The sequence below is a fragment of the Diadema antillarum genome, unplaced genomic scaffold (assembly GCF_040938485.1).
Source record: "Diadema antillarum isolate AM-2024a unplaced genomic scaffold, OU_Dant_1.0 scf00000023, whole genome shotgun sequence".
NCBI lineage: Eukaryota > Metazoa > Echinodermata > Echinoidea > Diadematoida > Diadematidae > Diadema > Diadema antillarum.
In genome coordinates, this window is record NW_027270912.1 from 808,868 (window position 1) to 831,063 (window position 22,196).

The 22,196-nt window shown below is 40.5% G+C and overlaps 1 protein-coding gene and 1 pseudogene across 1 annotated transcript in view; both read right to left on the bottom strand.

Annotated features, from left to right (window-relative positions):
* Positions 1–7,153, bottom strand: part of LOC139732167 (uncharacterized) — a 35,666-nt gene extending 28,513 nt beyond the window's left edge. Inside the window, exons 1-3 of the mRNA XM_071643040.1 lie at positions 5,011–7,153; positions 3,451–3,741; positions 2,305–2,475 (exon numbers count right to left, since the gene is read on the bottom strand). Of these exons, the coding sequence (XP_071499141.1) occupies positions 2,305–2,475; positions 3,451–3,741; positions 5,011–7,153 (2,605 nt within the window). The remainder of the gene's footprint in view (positions 1–2,304; positions 2,476–3,450; positions 3,742–5,010) is intronic.
* A 215-nt stretch (positions 7,154–7,368) lies between these two features.
* Positions 7,369–8,089, bottom strand: LOC139732176 (uncharacterized; annotated as a pseudogene).
* Between the last annotated feature and the right edge of the window lie 14,107 nt (positions 8,090–22,196).

Genomic DNA, 22,196 nt, shown 5'->3' on the forward strand with positions numbered 1-22,196 from the left:
TACCAGTATTCCATAAACAAATAAACTCTGATCATCCGTCAGTAGTTTTCTAACATGTCTTCATATTCTCCTGCAAAATGATGCAGACTTTAAAGTTCATCTTTAAAAAAAACCACCTCGTGTTGCTTTTGGCGGAGAAGTCTGAAAACTGATGAGTGAGACTAGACTTCCAGCATTGTCTGGTGTAGACAGGTGGTTGTCTGCAAATTATGGTCAAAAACCAATATCCGGATTTTTAAATGAGCATTTTGCTAAGTGTTCGATCATCTGAATTGGGAGTGTATAAACGGATATTTCCGTGGGTAACATGTGTTGTCGGGATTTGTTTGTTTGTTTAAACCAAGGGCTGTGCATGTTGAAATAATTCCCAACTTAAGTTCCAAAAATCGTCCTCCATTGCATAAGTTCGATCCGCGGAGGTAGAAGAACTCCTAGCAAACCATTCCACAATAAGCACTGAAATGATATCTCAATGTTTAGCTCTGAACAACTCTTCCTATACACAAAGGCAAAGAGATGATCACTCAATAAAACTGCAGTTATTAGTTTGTTTGTTTGTTTGCCTTTTAGTCACCTTTTAAGATGAAATGTAGCTAATCGTATGATATAAATGTGCGTTTTCCAGATGAGGACACCTATTCTTTAGGTCAACCAAAATTAATCCCACAAAAAACATGAATATTTCGTCAAGTGTTGGAGAAACACAACACAAGTCGTTGTCTCTACAGGGATGCCAAATTTCACGGTATAGATGTGCACGCCCTGCAGGGCCTATGACTTTATGCAGAAAATACGCTGCAAATGTAACGCAAGGTTCACTCATTCCATCGGAAGCTTTGAGGTCGTGTCCAGTTTGTAGCTACCTTACTCTCTCTAATTCACTAAAAACATATTAACGAGACAAGCGCAACTCTTCGACGACAAACATTTGCAATATCAACTAGACCGAAACCCTGAATACGATAGCAAAGGCACCAGAAACAGAAGAAGGAAAGGACAGGACAACAAACAAAACAAGATTTGATGACGTTGTTTGTTTTTCCATCAATGTTTGAGTATCTACAGTTCAATGAATAGTGCCTCTGGGTTGTAGATATATTGTTAACTTTCCTTTTACTTTAAGATATAGTTACTTATTATAATGACGATGCCCTTATTAACGGCATTACAGTTAATAGTCAAAATGATTTTAATAGCTGAATATGAATAGACTCTGGATGAAATTTAGTTACATATTACGTGTCGAGTGATGCTAGCCCTGCATTTCGTTGACCACTCTTTTCCACTGTTACACATACTTCTTCATCAACCTTGCAAAATATGCATTTCTGTTCTAGACTTTTCTGCTTAATTGCACATAAATTTTACTATAAACTTCATTTGGCACACTACATTATGCATTTCTTCCGAATTGAATGAACAATATGATTACTGTAATGTATGCATTGCATTGATTTTGTTCAGATCACCCTTTTGTGAAATGAAAATGAATGATAATTGAATTGAATTGAACTGATTAGCAGCAATGTCTCGAAACCGGGTAAATATTCATTCATGAAATTTCTTTTGATTACCTGTCTATAGTATAATTAAAAACAAATTCACATTTAAAAAAAATCATTTATCTCTTATTCATTTGTCAATTGAAATGATATACTTGGGGTTATGCCTCTTTGGCCTCAAGTTATATGTTCGGCAAGAAACTACCCAGCTACTGTTAAAAATCAAAAGAGTAAAGTGAATTAAAAAGTATTACTGTGTATGCCCTACCAGATTCAAAAAGTTTAATCTCAATGTTTGTTCACTTCCTTAAAAACAAAACAAAACAAAACAAAAAAAAAACCTTCCTCATTTCTCTTAGATTTGACAGGCTGTCAATGGATTAACAAACCTTTCGTCACCCTGCCATAGATTGTGTCCTTAGACCAGCTTTCAATGCTAGTATTGGTGTGATATGACCAGTTCGTCTCACCTCCCCTGGATATGACGCACACATCTGACTACATAATTATTTAAATTTTGATTCGATTACGAAACTCGTCCCTTTAACCGACTTTGCCCGAAATTTTACAATCTCTCACCGTGTGACTCTTATATTGAATGAAAGCTGTGAAGTGGAGTAGTAATTCTCATATTTAATCTACATAATCGAGTGGATGGTCACATTGAGCACGGCCGGTATATACGTTGTTGGAAATTAGTTTTTGAAATAACTGAACAACAACAACGACAACGACAACAACAACAACAAGAACAAAGAAACAAACTGACAAACGAGCAACTACGAAACAGACTTTCGCTTACCTGGGGTGACACACGTGCTAGAACAGTCCTTGTATTTGCTGCCTCCCGTGTAGCTAACATCGGAGTACGGCTCACAGAAGCCGCAGGTATCCTCGACCCAGTCGCCGTCACAGAGCCCCCTGCAGTCCAGGCGGTCATCGTTGTGATCCTCCGCTAGGCCGGAATCTCCACCTGATGTGGCAAGCAAAAGGTTGCATATGTTTATTCTAGGGTATGCATGTATGATATTTTCTTGAAATGTATTGTCAATGGTAATGGAAGTAATTGTAACTGAATAAATCATAGTGTTCACATATCCTTTATCATCCATAACACTTCGTTTTATTTTTATTGTCATCAAAACATGTTCAGTTCGAAAAAATGGACGGGAAGAAAATCCAAAAGATCTTCAAGTGGAAATCAATACCAGTCAAAAGTTAGACTGGAAAGAAGGAGTAAGATGTTATAAACACAACCGTAAATAAGAATTGATCAAAACCATATGAAAATTAGGGAAATCATTAAATTGTGTTTTTTCAGTTAAAAAAAAACCGGTTCTTGAACAGTCAATACGAATTTGAAAGTAACTGAGTTGATGCTGCCATCACCTCACAATTTTCCAATGACCATGTACATTTATCTGCACTAAAAATATAAAGCACAATGTTATGTCTGGCTAATTGATTTTAGAAACGATGATCCGTCAGATAATCAGAAATCTGAAATGAAAACCTTCGAATTTCAAGTATTTTGTTCAAAAACCATCTGCAAGTTACAAGTGGGTGGCATCATCAACTCACTCATTTGCATATTCATGTTGACTGTTCAAAAAGTAGTTTGTGCACATCAGCGAAACTTTCAAGCCATTTCATAGCTTCTTTAATCTTTATCCGATATTGATCAAGTATTATCACAGTTGTGCTCATTGAATTTCAACCCTTTCTTATCAGACTAACATTTAACTTGTCTGGAATTTTCCTTTAAGGAGACGAGTACAATGAAGGCGAGGATAATCTTAGAAGGAAAATTGAAAGAAGGAAGAAGAAAAGTCTTATTAACTGTTTTTATCAGAAAGTAGCAGTAATAGCAGCAGTAAATGATGTAGAAATGATATGTATAAAACGATAGTAGCAGTGCCTAAAAAATCAACGAAACGCAGGAACTCACCCACACATTCGCCACAGCGGTCATAGAACGCTGTCGCGTTGCAGGATCCAGAGCAGTCCCACACCTCCACGTAATCGGGAGCCTTTCGGCAGTTCCCACAGCGATCGGCCCCGAAGTCATCGTCTCTGTATGTTCGGCCGCCCACGCACTCGAAACAGTAGTTGATGTAGGCCGACCCGCCACATTCACCTGCGCAATCGTACTCGGCATCGCCCAGACAGACGCCGGCACAGTCTTCCTCGGCGTCGCCGTTACATTCGCCGGCACAGTCGATTATACCCTTGCACTCCTCTACAAGGAGAAACGGGGGGGGGGGGGGGGGGAGGGGGGGGGGGGGGGTGGACAGACAAAATATACATGTATAAGTGGGGAGTGAGAGCAGGCTGGTATGACTTAATGATATAGAGATAGCTGAAATGATACGTGTAAACTCTTTCAATTTGCTGCAAACGATCACCTAGCAGACTGTGATGCGGTCGTTTTCACACAGCGACAGAGACGAAGTTTTCTTGAGGCCATATCGCAGTGAAATGACCCTACACAGATTTCGAATGAATATAACAGCGTAGATGATGTTAATAGGGCATTAGATACTAAGTGTATTTAAGTTCATACTGTGAGTGACACAACCAATAGCTTAGAGAGAACACTATTAACAGAATAGATATGGATCCCTGCAATGTCGTGCAGCAAAGTAAATGTGAACGATTGCAAACACACACTCATAATAAAAACAAAACAACAAAGAGATTGGTTGGTAGCTGAAATTGAGAGAATTCATGAATGTTCTGAGGGTTGGGGGGGGGGAAGGCTTGGAAGAAAGTAAATCCGAATAATTCCATATAGGGCTGATGGTCTGCAGAATCAGTCAATTGGTGACTTATGAAATTGATAAATGATAATATGCATTTCTCATAGAAATGATGATTCCGATGTTTAAAGCACAGATTGTGATAATGATTTATATGAACACGGAATATGCATGAGATATGTAATGACATGCACATAGGGTGACTGGCTACTTATTTTGCATTTCGGGTGACAGAGATGCTAAAGACTGTAATGTAAATGTGTCTTGGTTGTCATTTCTTTGAGATGCATCATCGCTTTTAGTTTTTAAATCAAGACACGATGTCACGACCATGTTGCTAAATCACCTAAACACAGCAGATTCTGTATATCATGTTATTGACAGTGAATATAATGAATATCAAGGAAGTGTTACTTACTGTAATTCTCATAATATGGTATTTTCTTGCATGTTTTGATGAGGGAATTATTTATATTATAATCATGATATAGTGATATTAGGCAGGCTCTCGGGATGGGAAAGGCGTAACTGTATTGATCGGACGATTCACCAAGCCTATTTATATTCTTCTTTCTTCGGACGTTGCTTTTAATTTCGAGATTATAGTGCCCAGTGCTTGAATGAATAAAAGGGGAAAGGCACTTCTGAGAAGCAATTTATGTGTAAAAAGTGTAGAGTTTCAACCAATTAGGGCTTTGTTGCATTGAAAATATAAATAAATTATTCAAGTGAACTGCGTCTTGACTTACCGACAACCTCATTTGTGACAGCCTGTACCAATTCGGTGCACAGCTCTTGTTTGCCGTCAAATCCGATGAACTCGAAAATTTCGTCGACATCTATGTCATCGCCGGCGATGTCGATAATAACATCGATCGTTTTCTCACATCTGTTGACGTTCTCTAAGATTTCGACCATGCTTTCGTACATTGTCTCGAGCCACTCGTCGACGGCGTCGTCTTCAGCAGCATTGACCATGCCCTGGCATATCCTCGTCAAACTTCCCTCGCCTGTCAGCACTCCAAAGATGGAGTCGAGGATATCAAGGGTATCGGTGGTTATAAATTGCGGGGCATCTGCCGTCTCAGCGTACTCCTCGGGCAACGAGGACCAAGAAATGTCTTGTCCATACTCCCACCACCACTCCATGGAATCAAGGAAATCACGAACTTGATCAATTTCAGAGCAGAAGTCAAGGCCGTACTTATCAAGTATGTACTCCATGATCTCTACGAAGAGAAGTTTCGGATACTCAAGGACACTCATCCCAGATGTCAGTATATCTTTGACTGTGCTCCCTACTGCTCTACATATGCCCTCCGGATCTGGATCCTCAAAATCTTCAATATCAAGATCCAAGCCAAGGACATCGAGAACGTGCGATATCATTTCTTCATCGTCAAAGGGTCGGAGTGAACTTGGGTAATCCGGCCCATAGAAAGCTGGCACCATACCTTCTTCGCAGTGTTCAACCCATTCAACCCCTTCCATATCTGAAGTGAAAGCATTGCAAATAGCTTCCATTTTCCGACCCGAACCAGACACGCGGATTACATACTCGGACATGGCATCACACCAGATTGTTGCCGCACTAATGAGGCTGTCTGCATTGTACATCTTGGCAGCAAGTTTGGTGGCAGTGCTGAAAGACACGAGAGGAGCTATCATTCCCGACTCCGCACCAGCCTGCTCAGCGATGTACTGCCACAAATCGTCTCTCTCGCTGTAACTACTGAAATCAGGCAGGCTAATGGGATCCACATCGATATCATCTGCACTGAATGTATCGTATAAAAAGTTACATAGGGCATTTGTCGTAGAATAACCGGTATAGGCCTCGAGGGGTTCGGCTAAGACATTGTCGACTAGATGGTTGACGAATGCTCTACAGTCGCTCTTTGTGTTGGTCAATTTGATTATCTCGTCAGTAACTGATTCCAGTTTTGTTATGAGCTCCTCCTCCATCGACTCATCGACTCCCAAGAAAATCATGTCTGTGCACATTTCTTGTTCGTTGTTATACCCACCAAGGTGTTGGTAAATCTGAGAGAGGGCATTCTCCAATGACGACTTTTCCGGCAGTTGGTAGTTCCAGTAGGAGCTGGAAATATCCCAGGAGTATGACGGCGACGATGACCAACTCGAGGACCAAGAAGTAGGCCAAATATGCCTCCAATCAGCATATTGCCAGCATGCCGAGGAGTACAACCATCCGCCACCGTAATACACCAATCCAGCTATCATATCCCTTACTTTATTATGGAGCCCATCGGTGTCGAGATTGGTCAAATTTGCTGCCGACGCGCACAACTCGTAAGGTCCTTCGGTGTCCAGACCTACAGATCCTGCTACTGCTTCGGGGATACCATCAAAGAAAATTTCCTCCATATAGGCGTCCCAGTCTCCCCAATCGTCCCAGTCGTCCCAGTCATCTTCTCCTGTTGCGTCATAACACAGCCGGAGAAAAGACAAATACTCCTCATTCTGCACAGCTTCACACATGCTCGTGCCTGTCTCGTCGAAGAAGACCTCTGGCACCGTGTCGCACAAGACTAGAAATCCATCCCGAAATGAATCGGCTTGGTAAATTCGGCCTATGATTTGGATCCAGATATCTAAGGGAGCAGCGAAAGCGAGATCATCAATGAATTTCCATTCACTGTCGCCGTAAGATGACCACCATGACGACCAGGAAAATGATTCCGAGAAAGTTGATGGAAAATTGATGGACCAGTCAGTTCCCGTCGTGAAAGCACTTGAAACACCAGCGCAAATGTCAGAGGCGTTTAAGCGGGCAAAGCTCATAACGGCATTGATCAGGTCTGGTTCTTCATCCTCAATAGCTGTCAGCATGTCATCGCAGTATGAGCTGGATGTTACTATATTTATCATGTTAGATTTGATCGTTTCTACTATCTCGTCAATACTGCTACGATCACCTCCCTTTTCTTCACCGGCTGCTGAAACTACAGCAGAACAGAAATCATCTGGTGTGTCGTAATCACCAAGAACTCTAGAGATAACAAGCATCACCTCAAAACTATCGAAATGGGGAAATTCAAAACCACTGGAACCCCAACCGCTGCTCCAAACTGTCACTCCAGCTGTCACTTGAAAAACTTAGGGTCCCAGCTGTCGCTGCTGCTTGAAGAACTTGAGATCGAGCTATAGCTGCTCCAAGAACTTGACTTCCAGCTGTCGCTGCTGCTTGAAAAACTTGGTCCCAGCTGTCGCTGCTGCTTGAAGAACTCTGAGATCGAGCTATAGCTGCTCCAAGAACTTGACTTCGAGCTGTCGCTGCTGCTTGAAGAACTTGGGTTCGAGCTGTCACTGCTGCTTGAAGAACTTGAGATCGAGCTGTCGCTGCTGCTTGAAGAACTTGAGATCGAGCTGTCGCTGCTGCTTGAAGAACTTGAGATCGAGCTGTCGCTGCTGCTTGAAGAACTTGAGATCGAGCTGTCGCTGCTGCTTGAAGAACTTGAGATCGAGCTGAGTCGCTGCTGCTTGAAGAACTTGAGATCGAGCTGTCGCTGCTGCTTGAAGAACTTGAGATCGAGCTGTCGCTGACTGCTTGAAGAACTTGAGATCGAGCTGTCGCTGCTGCTTGAAGAACTTGAGTCCCAGCTGTCGCTGACTGCTTGAAGAACTTGAGATCGAGCTATAGCTGCTGCTTGAAGAACTTGGGTTCCAGCTGTCGCTGCTGCTAGATCTACTTGAAGAACTTGGGTTCCAGCTAAAGCTGCCGCTTGAAAAACTTGCAGAAAACCAACTAGATGTAGAGTTCCATTCCGGAGCTCTGCAGCCATTAACACCTTCGGAAACCAACATGGTCGCAATTGCCTGAGCATATCTGTCGACGATATCGCTCACAGAACTGGAATCGGTACTGCATAGTGCCGGTTATCCCGCGACACAGCGAAGCATGACTGTTCGGAAATAGGGATGTAATCGTTTCGTCAATGAATTGGCCGACTACATCTTCGAAGCCTTCGCCTTCTTCATCGCCCCACCACCAGTCAGACGATCCCCACCACCAGTCACTCGACCCCCACCACTGATCAGATGATAGGAACCACCATTCAGACCATCCTCCGTAATGATCGGAAGTGTCCGACCACCAGTCAGATGACCACGACCAAGACGACCAACCTATGTGTATGATGAGTAATAGTAACTACTTTCTCCGCTGTAATACGAATCATCATCACCCCCTTCAACCAGAGACATTATCTCGCCACACAGTTCATCGAAGTCAGCATTGTCCGGTTCGTTGACAGAGATGCGCACGAGTCGCACACGAATGACTGCATGTCCTCACCCAGCAACTCAAGAATCAAGTCGTCGAAATTGTCGCACACGGTTTGGATAGCTTCGGGAACGGTGTCGGCGTTGAGTATCTGTCCTAAAATGTCCAACATCTCTCTGATATCAAATGGGGAGCTCACCATATGAAGAATATGAATCATAGGAACACGAACTCCACCACCATGACCAAGAGGACCCCCATCCCCAGGACGACGAAAATCCCCATTCTGACGACCAGTGCCAAAAAGAGGGCCATTCAAAGCTCGACGGCCACATTCCCAGCTCGACGGGAAGAAGGAAAAAGTCCCCACGAAAACGACGGCCAGGTCGACGGAAACTCGAAAACTCGAAGGGAAGTCGAAGTTGGATGGAAAGTCGAAGTTGAGAGGGAAAGTCGAAGGCTTCTGCCATGCCTATTCCCATCACGAGGAACAGCAGGAGTAGCCCGCAGCGCACTCCAGGAGCCATTTTGGCGTTTCTACATCCGCTTAAAACAAGCTAGATGGAATATGATAGTAGTTCCTACTATAATGCCTGTAGTTTAACGGCACTCGATGATAACATTCTACAGACGTCGACCAATTTCGCCGACTTCTGTTAGAATGGCGGTACAGTGATAAGCTCCGTAAAGCACTTGGACCAGATCGATATTGGTACCTTTGGTACGAAAGTCTGTCTTTGAGTGCTTGAGTGCGCATACCCCGTAGAGCCTTAGTCCGTATTGATTAGAAGACCGAAAATCGATATGTTTCAAGACTGTTTCTTAGGTTCCTATAGGTGACGAGAACAGCACAGTGAGAGTTAAAGAATAAAAGAAGCTCACCCTCTTTTATTCTCTTTCTCACTCCATCTCTCTTTCTTTCACGTAATCTGCAGTCTGTCTGAGTTGGTGGAGAGTTCTGTAGCGCGGCATACATGATTATGTAGACACATGCGTGTGTATTAAACAAAAATCAAAACATCCCTTCAGTTTGATTCAACCCATTCAATTCATTTCGATTTGGCATTTACTTTCATTCAACAAGATTTACAACAAAGTACAAAGCATACATTACACAAATATTGTTTAATCATTTCTTAAGAAATTATAAGGACCATCAAGTGTGTAATAAACTGCTTATGCAATAACTTCTCCCAAGCACCCAAGACAACACAGACTTCCCAAAACAAACGAGGAACATATAATCAGGAACAAAAATACTCTCTACTATAGTATCATCTAAGCACACAGAGAGCTAGAAGAGCAGTGTCCAGAACAAGAAACTTTCTGTTCTGCCCTTGCCAATTCAAAATTATATTTGTACATGTTCTTATTTGTACTCGTGTACGTCTATTATCACCGTAATATCTACCTACCTGTGTATCTCTCTCTCTATGATATGTAAAATATGAATAGCCATGTGTCTTTTTGGGAGCTTCAAAAGTTTGGCAAATCAAAGGCATTTTTCTTCTCAAAACATCTCAACAAGAGTGCATGACGTAGTAGTTCCCACTTTTTATTTCCAGCAGCTTCGACGATGTGTGCACAATTTTAGCACACGATAGCAGTAATGGGTAACAGCGCCATCTAGCGTATGGGAGAGCGGGTCAGTCAATGCGCAAGCTTATTCATCACCCGTCGTTGACTCCTGTATTTTCATGGCTTGTTGCTCACACCACACACTACCCCTTGTATGATAGCAATTGCTCAATAAAGCAGCAACTCACTAACTAACCACAGGATGAACGAGTTTATTTGAAATCGTTGGAATTTGGTGAGTTGCAGAAATGAAAATGTATGTTCTAATTAAGACATTAGAGCAAAAGTGGAAAATTTTGCTCGAGTAAAGTTTCGCGCTCAACCAGGTAAGATAAACTTCGCATGTTTTCAATTCCGCAGAATCAAAGGGAGTAAATGGAAGTACACACGAGTAATAAGGGGCAAACTATTCCGGAGGTGTTAGTTTCATGCCACGCAAAATGGGGATTTTTTTTTTTTTTGCTTTACTGATGATGACTGGAAAGGTTATTATGACGCAGATGATAATAAGTTATGAAGTGGAGAGCAACACATATACCGAGGTAAAAATCGCAAAATTTCTTCTCTTTCTTAGAATCCTGTGGCATTTTTGATATCTGTAAAGGGTGGATTCTTTAAAGTAGAAGAAGGTTTGAAAAGAGTGTGTGGGTCGGGTGAGAAGATTGTGAGAAAAATCGAGGTGCGTTGTTTTTTATATTTACTGTTTAATCCTGGCGGATTTTCTCCATGTCCATTCTCTCATTTGCACGTTTTGTAACGATTACGCTATGTCTGTAATATTTACAAAGACGTACCTCTTTTAGAGTGTTGAATGACTGTCTGATTTGGATTCTTTTTTCTTCTTTTCGGCTAGATTGTTCACACTGCAATGCACAATCGGAGAATATTGTTAGTAGAAGTTGTGACTTTGCAGGGTTTTTTTCAGGAAAAAGGTGTATATTTTTTAATGTGTCATTTTCACCAAATCATCCGCAAAAGTTGGTGGTGAATTTTGAATGTGTTAGTGTAGGTTCGTGCACAACATCACTATGCAAGCTGAGCACATAAACAATATGATATTATAATCAACATGATGTAGAACTGCGCCTTTTAATTAGTAACGATACCACTTCCAACCTAACAACACTTGATTATTTTCTTTTGTCATGTTACTACCAAGAGTATAATTGTGGTCATTATTACCTTGCTCATTACGTTATTATCATTACTCTATCGAAAGTCATCTTATTATCATTATAGTTGCTATCATCATTAGTATTAGGGGTTAGGAATAGCATCATGTATATTCCTACTAAATACCATACCTTGATTTGCACACGATGACGACACAAACATAAGGCCTACTCCATAATCGCTTCCGTTCTTACTGCGATATGATTGGCAGCGCCAAATGGTCGTCATCGCATTTAGACTATGTCGCAAAAGTTACTGATTATGGGGCGTCGCTTTACTTGTTCCTATCTGCATGCAGTTGATTTGAAATAGAAGAAGAAGGGAGAAAAGAAACATTCTGGATATCTTGTTTAAAGGAGGCGCAATGCCCCAAACCCTCACTTTGTGTTATTTTGTAGTGTTCCATCTTTTCTGGCCACATTGAGTAACTCTAGTTGACCTCATAAACCCTAAATGCGACAATGAATAAGAAATGCATCCGTAAAGTCCCATTGTTTATTATTTTTTTGTTTCCACTTCGCAGAAATAGTAAGAATATAATTCTGCAAGAGCTTACATCCTCCAGTCATTCAGCCGATGTGCCTTCTTGAAATGGCTTCGTTGAACTATTTTGTTTGCAAACCAATCATTGGCCTAGCAGATTTTTTTTTTTCAACGTTAGAAACACGGTTCAGTCGCAACATGAACTAAAAATGGCGACAGCTATCATAATAGGTGACTTGCGTGGTATATACACGCTTCGAACATGCAGACTCGGGTATGTCGTGTAAACTGGTCTATGCACGTAAATCAAGGGGGCACTGGGCGGTCTGTAGACTTGGCACGCAGTATAGAATGTTTGTTTTGCTGGCCAGGGGTTTGCTTTCCTGACCTGTGCCCTGACCTTCACGAATGTTCCGTATCGCATCTATGATTCATGATCAATGTGCATGGCGAAGGTTAGGCGAGAAAGAAGAAACCCCATCCCGTGCGCCCCCCCCCCCTTCTCTCCCCACTCCACTCCCCCGTCCCATCGTGTGGTCCCCTAGCTTGGAACATTCGGACCGACCATGTCCTATCAATTTCGCAGAGATCGCAGATAAGACATTCATGTTTCTTTCGCTGACTCCCGTAAGTCCCCAGTGACAAGTTTTTAAAAGTTTTTCATTTGGGGCGCATCGTGGGCCGCTGCACCTCAGTGCAAATTAGTAGACACAGGCAATCGGGCAGTGTAAATGGCGATCTTTCCGCGACCGATTTCAGCGATCTGTGACGGCTGGGGTGTATCACCGTGTGTGATGGGGTAACCGTCAGGGTGTGTGACGAGTATACTGGCAGGGGGTGTGACGACGGACTCTTCTACCGCCTCCCGTGCACTTTGCTATGGTTGGGTCATAGTGGAAGTTATCTACACCTGGCATCCTAGACTAGTTTTTATGCACAGGGTTGCAACTGTACAGGTGCAGACGGAATCATATTCCCTTTGCCACTTTTATTCGATCGCCTTAACTCGTGGGGGAAAAAGAAAAAAAAGCTTGTCTCTTGTGACGTGGGATAAAACGGGCAATTTACTGATTCGCAAATTGGATCTAGAGAGTGACAGAAACTATCGTTTTCATCTTGAGATCCAAAGTTGGCATTAATACACATGAGTAGAATCACACAAACAGAATTGTCATGGATGTGATTAAATTCGAAATTGATAACCTAGACAAATTTGCGGCTTTTTGAAAATTTTCACATTTCTTTTTCACAATTCGGTGACATTAGTTCATATGCTCTAAATGGGACAACTCTTCACTAAACTGTAAACGAATTATACACTGAATTTCCATGGGTCAGACGGTGATAGTTCATATTGGTAACCAGACATACCACGATATCATCTTTATGGGGAATAGCAATATTATGTTGGAAACATCGAGTAATTTTATTTATTTATCTGGTTTTTATTTATTTATTTATTTAGTTATTTAGTTATTTTTTTTTTTGGGGGGGGCAGGGAGTTTCGAGTGCGCCCAATATCTCACAGTCAGACACACTAGCAGGCATTAACATTTTTGATGTTATTATGTGCTGTGCATTTTATGCTTTTTCGATGCTGTGTAAAGGAGACATAAAAGAATTGAGAATCACATTGGTTAGTTCAACAAAGATGTCGTAATTACGTATTGTATAAGATATGATTTTCTGGCAAAAAAATACACAATAGTGAAATAATTATGTTTAGAAATGTATTTCAAGATGAGAACGGTTTAATTCCCTATGATGGCTATATTTGTTTTTGATGATGTGTGTTTTACTTGTTTAGTGTTATTCTGTTAGCTCAATGCATTTCTTCCTGTGTTTCTTTAGCATTTTCAAGTAACAATGTGTAAATCGAACGTTTTGACAAATCAACACGGAAGTGTTTCTTAACGGGGCACACGTATGTGTTTATGTTTGTGTTACATGTGAGATACAGAGATCCGCATCTTAAAGGGGAATTCCGGACCACTTCAAGGGTTAGTCTGAAAAAAAAAAAAACAGTAAAATTTCCAAGCACTGCAATGAAAATTTGATCAAAATCTAATGAAAATTTAAGGCAGCAATAAAAGTTTATAAGTTTTGCTAAGTTTCACGAAGCAGTTCTCGAATAGTCAATATATGAATATGCAAATGCTGAAATAATGCTGTCCTCCTCTCACAAGTTGCAATATAATTTGTAAATGGAATTTAAATTCTTTTTATAGTTTTGCGTTCAAATACAATCATGATCCAGTCTCAAGTCCTGATACATCTGACTGATCATTGTTTTGAAGTTATTCAACCAGGAATATTAATATGTTGAACACTTTTACGACAGAAAAATTGAATTGTCATATTTTTTGATGGGTACATGATCAAAAGAAAATTGTGAGGTGATGACACTATGACCTCATTTACATTACCTATATGTCAGCTGTTCAAGGACTGTTCCTTGAAATTTAAAGTTAATCTTTAAAGGATTGGGCTTTTAACTTTTTGCAAGGTACCAAGAAACCACTTATGAAATGGTACAGAGCATAACATTCTAAGCGGAATTCAAAGTTTATTAGATGAAAATTGGTTTTGAAATGATTGAGACGTCCAAAAACAACGTAAAACAAAGCGATCCTATAATGAAAGGTGGGTCCCACCTTTTGTTAGGATTGCGCTGTTTTGGATATCTCAGCCATTTCAAACCCAATTTTCATCAAATAAACGTTGAATCCCTCTTTGAATTACATGCTCTTTCTTATTTCATAAGAGGTTTTTCATTATCTCACGAAAGAGTGTTGGAAACCTGAAGTTAGGTCTTGACTAAAACTATACAATCCCTTTAATCTATTGAATATGGCCAGAAAGCAGTCTTAAACAAGGATTGATATAGATAACACCAAAGAGCCGTATGCATCCTTTGTTGATTTAATTTTGCAGACAGTCGAAGGTTAATCCTCTTCTGGTATAGTTAAACAAACATTTTTTTCGAATAAAAAAAAACTGACTGCTTTGATACAATCAGTGGTAAGGATGCATGGTCTCTAATAGGTTTCGCAGTTCATTGTAACCGTCTGGCGTTCTTCATGTACTGTATACTGTTTACATGCGTATGCCTTTTTCGGGAGTACGTTAATAGGAGGGCAGCGGAGTATGAATTCTCGTCCCGTTTCTCGCTCGGGCACCCGAGCGTCGTATGCAAAACAATTTAAGTTTCCAGTTCAGTGTTACGTCCGCCCTTGATTCACTTCGTTGTGGTGATATTGAAGAGTCAGTTGGCACTCCTTCCATCGTGTAATGGTAGAAGAAAATATCGGACAATTTATTCTAGTCTTCCGCTTGATATCACTCACACCAGTATAGACTGGTGCAGTTTTAATCAGTTACGGTGCACTCGATTTTTAGTTTATTCAAAATTTCTTTGTATTTATCTCGTTTGCTGAGGAAATATAAATGATGCACGTTATACAGGGTGGGTAATTTTACTAACGCCCGACCAAGTTTGTGCACTAGTTGTTTTATTAAATACATATAGTGAATATGATCCGATTTACACGGAAGCCACGTTCGATGTTTTTCAAGCCAGCACCGGCTCCAAGCTAATGAAACCGCACATATTAACAATATTGTAATGCATTTTTGATACACAGGCAATGCAACTGATCGCAGACAAGCGGTCGGTAATGCTTGTCATCGATATACTAATAACCGGTGAAAAGTAATCGGCTGAGAATGATGAGGGCGTTAAGTTGTCACTAAACCCATAGGCCTAAATTCACGAAGGTGGTACAAATGAAACCATGATTTAAGCCATGGGACAAAAACCATGGAACGCCAAGTGACGCACGGAATATTTCGTTACGAAATTGGTCATTTCGTCGACTAAATGACCGTTTCGTTAACGAAATTATCATTTCGTGGACGAAATGTTCATTTAGTTGCAAAATGTTGTCATTTCGTTACAAAATAATAATTTCATTTACGAAATGACTGATTTCGTAACGAAATATTCCATGCGACACTTGGCGCTCCATGGTTTTTGTCTATGGTTTAAACCACGGTCTCATTTGTACCACCTTCGTGAATTCGGGCCATAGTGTTCGAGACATTAAAGCCCTTCTCATTCTCAACAGACGGGTTGGTCTTTTGGAAACATAAAAGAAAGACTGGACACGTGCATAGCTCTCAACCAATCATTTTAGTAGGATTCACATAACTATTTTATACTTATAGTGCAAACTTAAATCTCGCTCTCAGACACACACGCAAAATGTGTGACGTCACATGCAAACAAGCACAACACATGCACAACCAACCGAATAGAAAACATGCCCAACACAAACAACCAATATACACAGACACACGGACGTACACCTATGTACGCACATACGCATACGTACAAGCATAAACAAGACTCACAATCGCTGCTAAATCAGTGATAGTGTACAGGTCAAACGTCTGTCTGTAGAGATAGCTATTTTAATGAAGGGAACAAAGTCGTTTCCTTCTTTGCAAATTGAAAGTCAAAACCGAGCTGTCGGAAGTCCTGGCCCTGTATTCGCGTTCTCAGGGGAATAAGATAAGAATTAAAAGCAAAGCAAAACAAACACAAAACAATGTAAGACTGAGGTAATGTGAAATGCATCCGTGGCGAATGAACGACTAAAAATTATAATTTTTCGTATATCATTTTGCAAGGGTAGCATTTATCTAGTATTACCTATATGTAGTTGCATGGTTCCTATCGTCCTTTCTGTCTATCTCTTCACAAACAAACGCACACACCCACACCACACACACACGCACACACACACACATACACACACACGCACACACACACACATACACACACACGCACACACAACTGTTACAGTCGTTAATTCGTCTACGTTATTGCCAGAGTGAAGGTGTATGGAAGTGTGAGGATATGTGTATGGAGAACGTACACTGTATAAACTTTTTAATGCCACCATAGGTGGGAAATTAACTTTTATCCAATCTCTCTACTGCACTGCGCTCTCACTGAACACTAAAAAACGAATAGAGGAACAAGACTAGCAAAAACGTATTCAGAAGAATATTCCATAAACCTTTGGAGCCATTTTATTTGCCAACAATTAATGCTTTGTATAAACAAGCACGAAGAAAAAAAAAACACGAAAGAATAAAATGGAAATATTTTCTTTGACAATCACAAGACAAAGTATAACTTACAAAAACGGTGTTGATTGAAGCTATGGATGAAACAAACAAACAGAAAAAAAAAATCAGTATATCTCGGAGCAATGTCGAAGCTGTTTGCGATATATATATCATACAATCGTGATAAAGAGTTAAGTCAAACATGAGCCTTTTAAGGCCAAACTACAGGACAAGACTAAACGGTACGGATAAAAGGGTCATACCCCGCGTTCAATGCTCAGTGTATAAACAAAGACAGGAAATCCCTATTTCACTCGTATAAAAGGTCAATCAGTTTATCATTACTACGAAAAATTCACCAAACGCTGCACGCCAAACATTACCGGCTCATACGAGTAATGCACAACGTAGCTTGCACAACAGGTGTGACAAACACAAACAAATTATCCTTCGGTATACTGTATTTCCCGTGCTGCACCGATGCACAGAAGCTGTTGTACTTGAAACCAAGTTACAAAACGCTGTTTTTAACAGCAGTAAAAACTTTGGACAAAATCCACTCAAATCACTCTTACTGTGTGTTCCTCATGCACCAGACAATGCCAGAATGACTCTCGGGCATGAACCACTTCTTTTTTGTTTAATGTCAATTTTGGAATTTTAGAACAAAAAATATGAAAAGCGATGCGTTAAACTTCAAAATGTTAAATATCTCTCTTTCCTCTTTCTTATCATCTAAGACTGAAAAGGTAGAGAACATCACTTATACATTACATGATAAGAATACTCCACGAAATATTGATTATGAAGGAAACATTGATTATTGGTCGGACATCATAAAGGCCCAAGCGGCCATACCAAGAAACGTATACACCAACTCTTCCCACAAGTTCATATAATCTTTACAAAAAAAAAGTTATAAAATCAACGTGATACATAATGTATTGGTCATTATCGTTATCATGATATTGACCATCTCGATCAATGGTCAGCGGAGTGATTTAACAAGTCAAATTTCGACGGAAACTCCACGAGGGGTCAAACTAGTGCAAAGAGAGCTTCGGGAGTCAACGTGTAGTCCAACACGGTTTATCAAGACTTTTGGTGTTGGCAGCTGCAAACAGACACAGTATTACAAAGAAGAGGACGACCGTAGTATTATTATCGGCAGCCGATGCGATGAAAACGATTTTAAAAAAGTATTATTTTTATTTTCGCGGGGTGTATCACGGGCAGGCGGGCGAAATGAAGAGGCTCACAGCTTGCTAATAATCATGCGAGCCGGAAATATCCGTGACAATTTGAATACCATTGAGAAACTGACGCGCTTGTTGGCATCTTGGCCGTTTGATATAGTGTTTGAAAGACAACAAGAATCATGCGCCACACCCGTGATTGACTGACACACCCTCACCTCCCCCTCCCCCATATCCCCCACCTATTTTCATGGTGGTATAGGCCCAAGTGGTTTGGGCCCCTCAATCAAAGTGCGTTCCCCTTCACATCTTCCATAGACGCGTCTTCTTGTTTGGGCAGTGTATGATGGGGGATTACAAGGTATCGTCTAAAGTGTGCATTTCCGCTCATTTTATACCAATAATTGGTCAATGAGATGCAACTATGCGTGATTTTCACCACATTATTCATTCACTAATCCCGACTCCCGAGAATATCAGAAAATAACAATGATTACTTGTATTCGCAGTATTCGACGAGACACATTACTCGCCGTGGATGAGCGGAAAGTATTCTGCTCTCCGAGTTACATATTCACAGACACCACTTAAAAAGAATTTCGTTTAAAATGTCCACTTTCCAGTAAAACGCATTGATTAAAAAAAGATGATAAATTAAATCGTTCCAACGACATTTCTCAATAATCACAGGATATAACCAACAGACCGGACACACTTTATAACAATGATCTTTAACGCTTCACTACCGGGAAACTTGGAATAACGTTTAGAGGTCTTTGCCTATTTCATGACGTTCGACTTTATAAGCCACAAAAAGAGAATGATAAAACAATGATTTAACTGTACCAAGCTTGACAAAGGCAAATCATGCGTGTGTGAACGAGGTTACTCCAGAGCTTGAAGCTGTACAGACACAACCCACGGCAAACTTGAATTTCATATCAATACACAAAACACACTTTATAGTTTCTCTTCCCTTCGTTCACCTGTTCAACATTTGTTTTATAACTACATCACAGAGATTACTTCTAAACAGTCAAAATTTGATAAAAGATGAGAAGTAAGGAGCAGAGGTTTCAAGGTTGACCATTTCATTTTCCTAAATCCGTTCTATTTCTCTACCATGACTCAGCTGCAAATATTGAAGAACAACAAACAGCGCCCTCGCAGGACCGAACAAGAAGAAGAAGAAGAAGAAAAAAAAAAAAAGAATAATGACACGTGCTTGCATAAAGGATCTGGGATAATATAGGCCTACTGCTTACTAGCTGACGATGTAACAGAAACGTGTATCATTTATACTTTTTTTTTCAATTAGCTGAGAGCAATTAAAGAAATTTTCAAATTCAGTGGAGAAAGAAGAAAGAGTAGATATGGATCTACTCTGCATGTGTGATGAAGTTATGGATTAATAGTCATTACATGAAAATTGATCAGTGTAGACTGTCACATACACGAGCATCATCATACTATTTTCATAAGATTTTACCATGGCTTGACCATTCCTTAATATCATGTGGGTGTGTGTGTGTGTGTGTGTGTGTGTGTGTGTGTGTGTGTGTAATTACGTCAAGGAGAACGGCATCACGGGTTTAGCTACTGTATATGGAAGTAGCTGCTATGCTATTGAAACATTATACACTCCCGCATGTAAAGGTAAAAAACAAAACAAAAACGATAGTAATAACCGCCTACAATAAGTTTATGTAAATTGTCTTGCCGACCAATGAAATGACAGTGAAACTTCAAAAAGATGGTAGGAAAGTAATGATGCTCGATAAAAGATAATTATTAAGATCTTTTTAACCGTAGTTTGGCAAAAATGATTAAAAAAGATAGTGACTTTTTCTCTCTCTCTAAAAGCGTTGTTAAACTTTGATTGAAAAAGTTGGTCCTGTATTTCGCAGTTTATACGCAGTGTTTCTCACAGACTTAAAGATATATCATAAAGTTCGCATTTCTTTTTTTGTCATACAAAGCCACCCACTTGCAAGACGGGGTGAGGAAAAGGGGTCGGGTGGGTGAATAAAAGGGAGCAATGAACACCTTAATGACCTATTCTCCTTGCTGTTTGTGACGATGAAAATATCTAGAGAAGTGAGATAATGATGCGACGATGCACTGCGAAGATGAGGATTTCAACAAAAGGGGCGTGACCTTAGTGACGATATTCGATACAAACATGCATAGACGAGGGTGACCAGCGGCGCCCCTGAGCACGTCGCTGCGATACTTCGCCGAAGAGCGGCGGGAGAAAAGCCAACATTCCGGCATCTTCTACAAGTGTCTTCATTTGCTGGATGCTTGGCTTCTCAGAGCAAGTAACTGATGATGGTTGATAAGAATGCATCGAAAGGAGAGGAGGAGGATGAAGAAGATTAAGAAGAAGAAAAAAGAAAATAAAAGAAAAGGAGAATAATGATAAAAAAAATTAACGTAAGGATGACATGAAATAATAAAGCCTCAAATATTACAGTAAATCAGAGTCCGGGTACTTGTTCTACGATTACAACAGCTGCCTCCATATACATCTCGATACAGGTGCATGTCGGGAGTTTAAGTCACGGATGTCAACGGTGGATTTCGCTGATGATCTTTGATTCTCATCAGTTGAAACTGAGGAAAGGGAGTCCCCTTTTATCCTCTCAAATGTCATGGCGAATGACATCACTCTGCCTGTATGCCTGATGTCAAAAACTTTGGAGGAATCTCATTCCACTATTAACCAGCGCATCAACCCTCGAGGACTAGTGGAAAGTGTCAGATATTGACACGATGAAGCAGGTGCCACAATCTCTTGGGAAAGCAAACAAACGAACGAACAAACAAACAAACAAACAAACTTCTAACTTAGTATACTAACTAATAATAGAATGGTCCTAAAACTAATAAAAACGTAGTGTTGGTGTTTCTATACCCCCTGTTGCAGCATTCTGATGGCAATTTCTGACAGGTCAGAATGAAACGGCGTTGAATCCTGTGGCTGATTGGAACTGCACCACTAGCAGGGGTAATTTGATGGACGTTTCAGAACTATACGAGGGAGCCTAACCACCCGAGACAAAATATGGAGCTGTTTTCCACAGAGGTGATGCAACAAATCACGAGCATAATTATGTTGGTTACTCTTACACATTTTGCATAATTTGGTACATTTTTTCATAGTGTTAATCGTGAGAGACACAGCCAGTGAACTTAAAAAGTCCTTCCCAAAGTGTGCTGGGGCTGGTACAACATGGCAAATTATCAAAGTTGGAAACTTGCCGCCAAGAACCAAGTTTGGTGCCATCCGAACGGACACAGTATAGGACACTTTGATTTTGGCGCTGGTAATTCGAGTAGCTGGTGAAATATAGACCTGCGCGTTATCAATGAGCATCATGCACGCACTCCCTTCAAAGGCTCTAACAATCATTTTACATTCTTCTGACTAGAACCATGTAATAATCCCGTCTCATAAACCCACTCACACACATGCTCAGGTCTTCGGGAATTCATGTTTACAGACATCCAGGAAAGTTACGTCGTTACATTCACTAATAGTCTTCAAATCTGATACTCTCACTGTGGCAAGGTTTCTTGGACCTTCAACATGCTCCACTAAAAGCTCTGGAAGTAAACTGAAATACAGGAGCGGAAAAGGAAGAAACACAACGGACACACACGAAAATACATTTCTGTGGACAGGCCCTCCTCGTGAGGGGATACAACGGCAAACACAGCATGGTAAGCATTTTGCTTTGTCCCCCTGTTATAACTTTGACCAGGTTGTAGCTTGAAAATGTGAACGGGAAAAGTGTCAGCTGCTATATAGTACACGGGGAAGAGGGATGACGGGTATTTTGTCTTATCTCCTATACACAAAAAGTACAACTATTTCAGATAATAGTATATAACTACAGATTGTAATGATACACCAACATAAACAACAGGTATGGACTGTTTGCATGCAAATCAACAAACAAAACAAGACTATGGTATTGACATACATATACTCAGCTACTAGAATGGAATCCACTTTATAATATTGGTAACCCCTTTCACCTTCTTAAAAAGTTCCTTGGAAAAATAACTCATAACATAGACTGAAATAGTTAAACAGGTATGCTGCAGGTCTGATAAA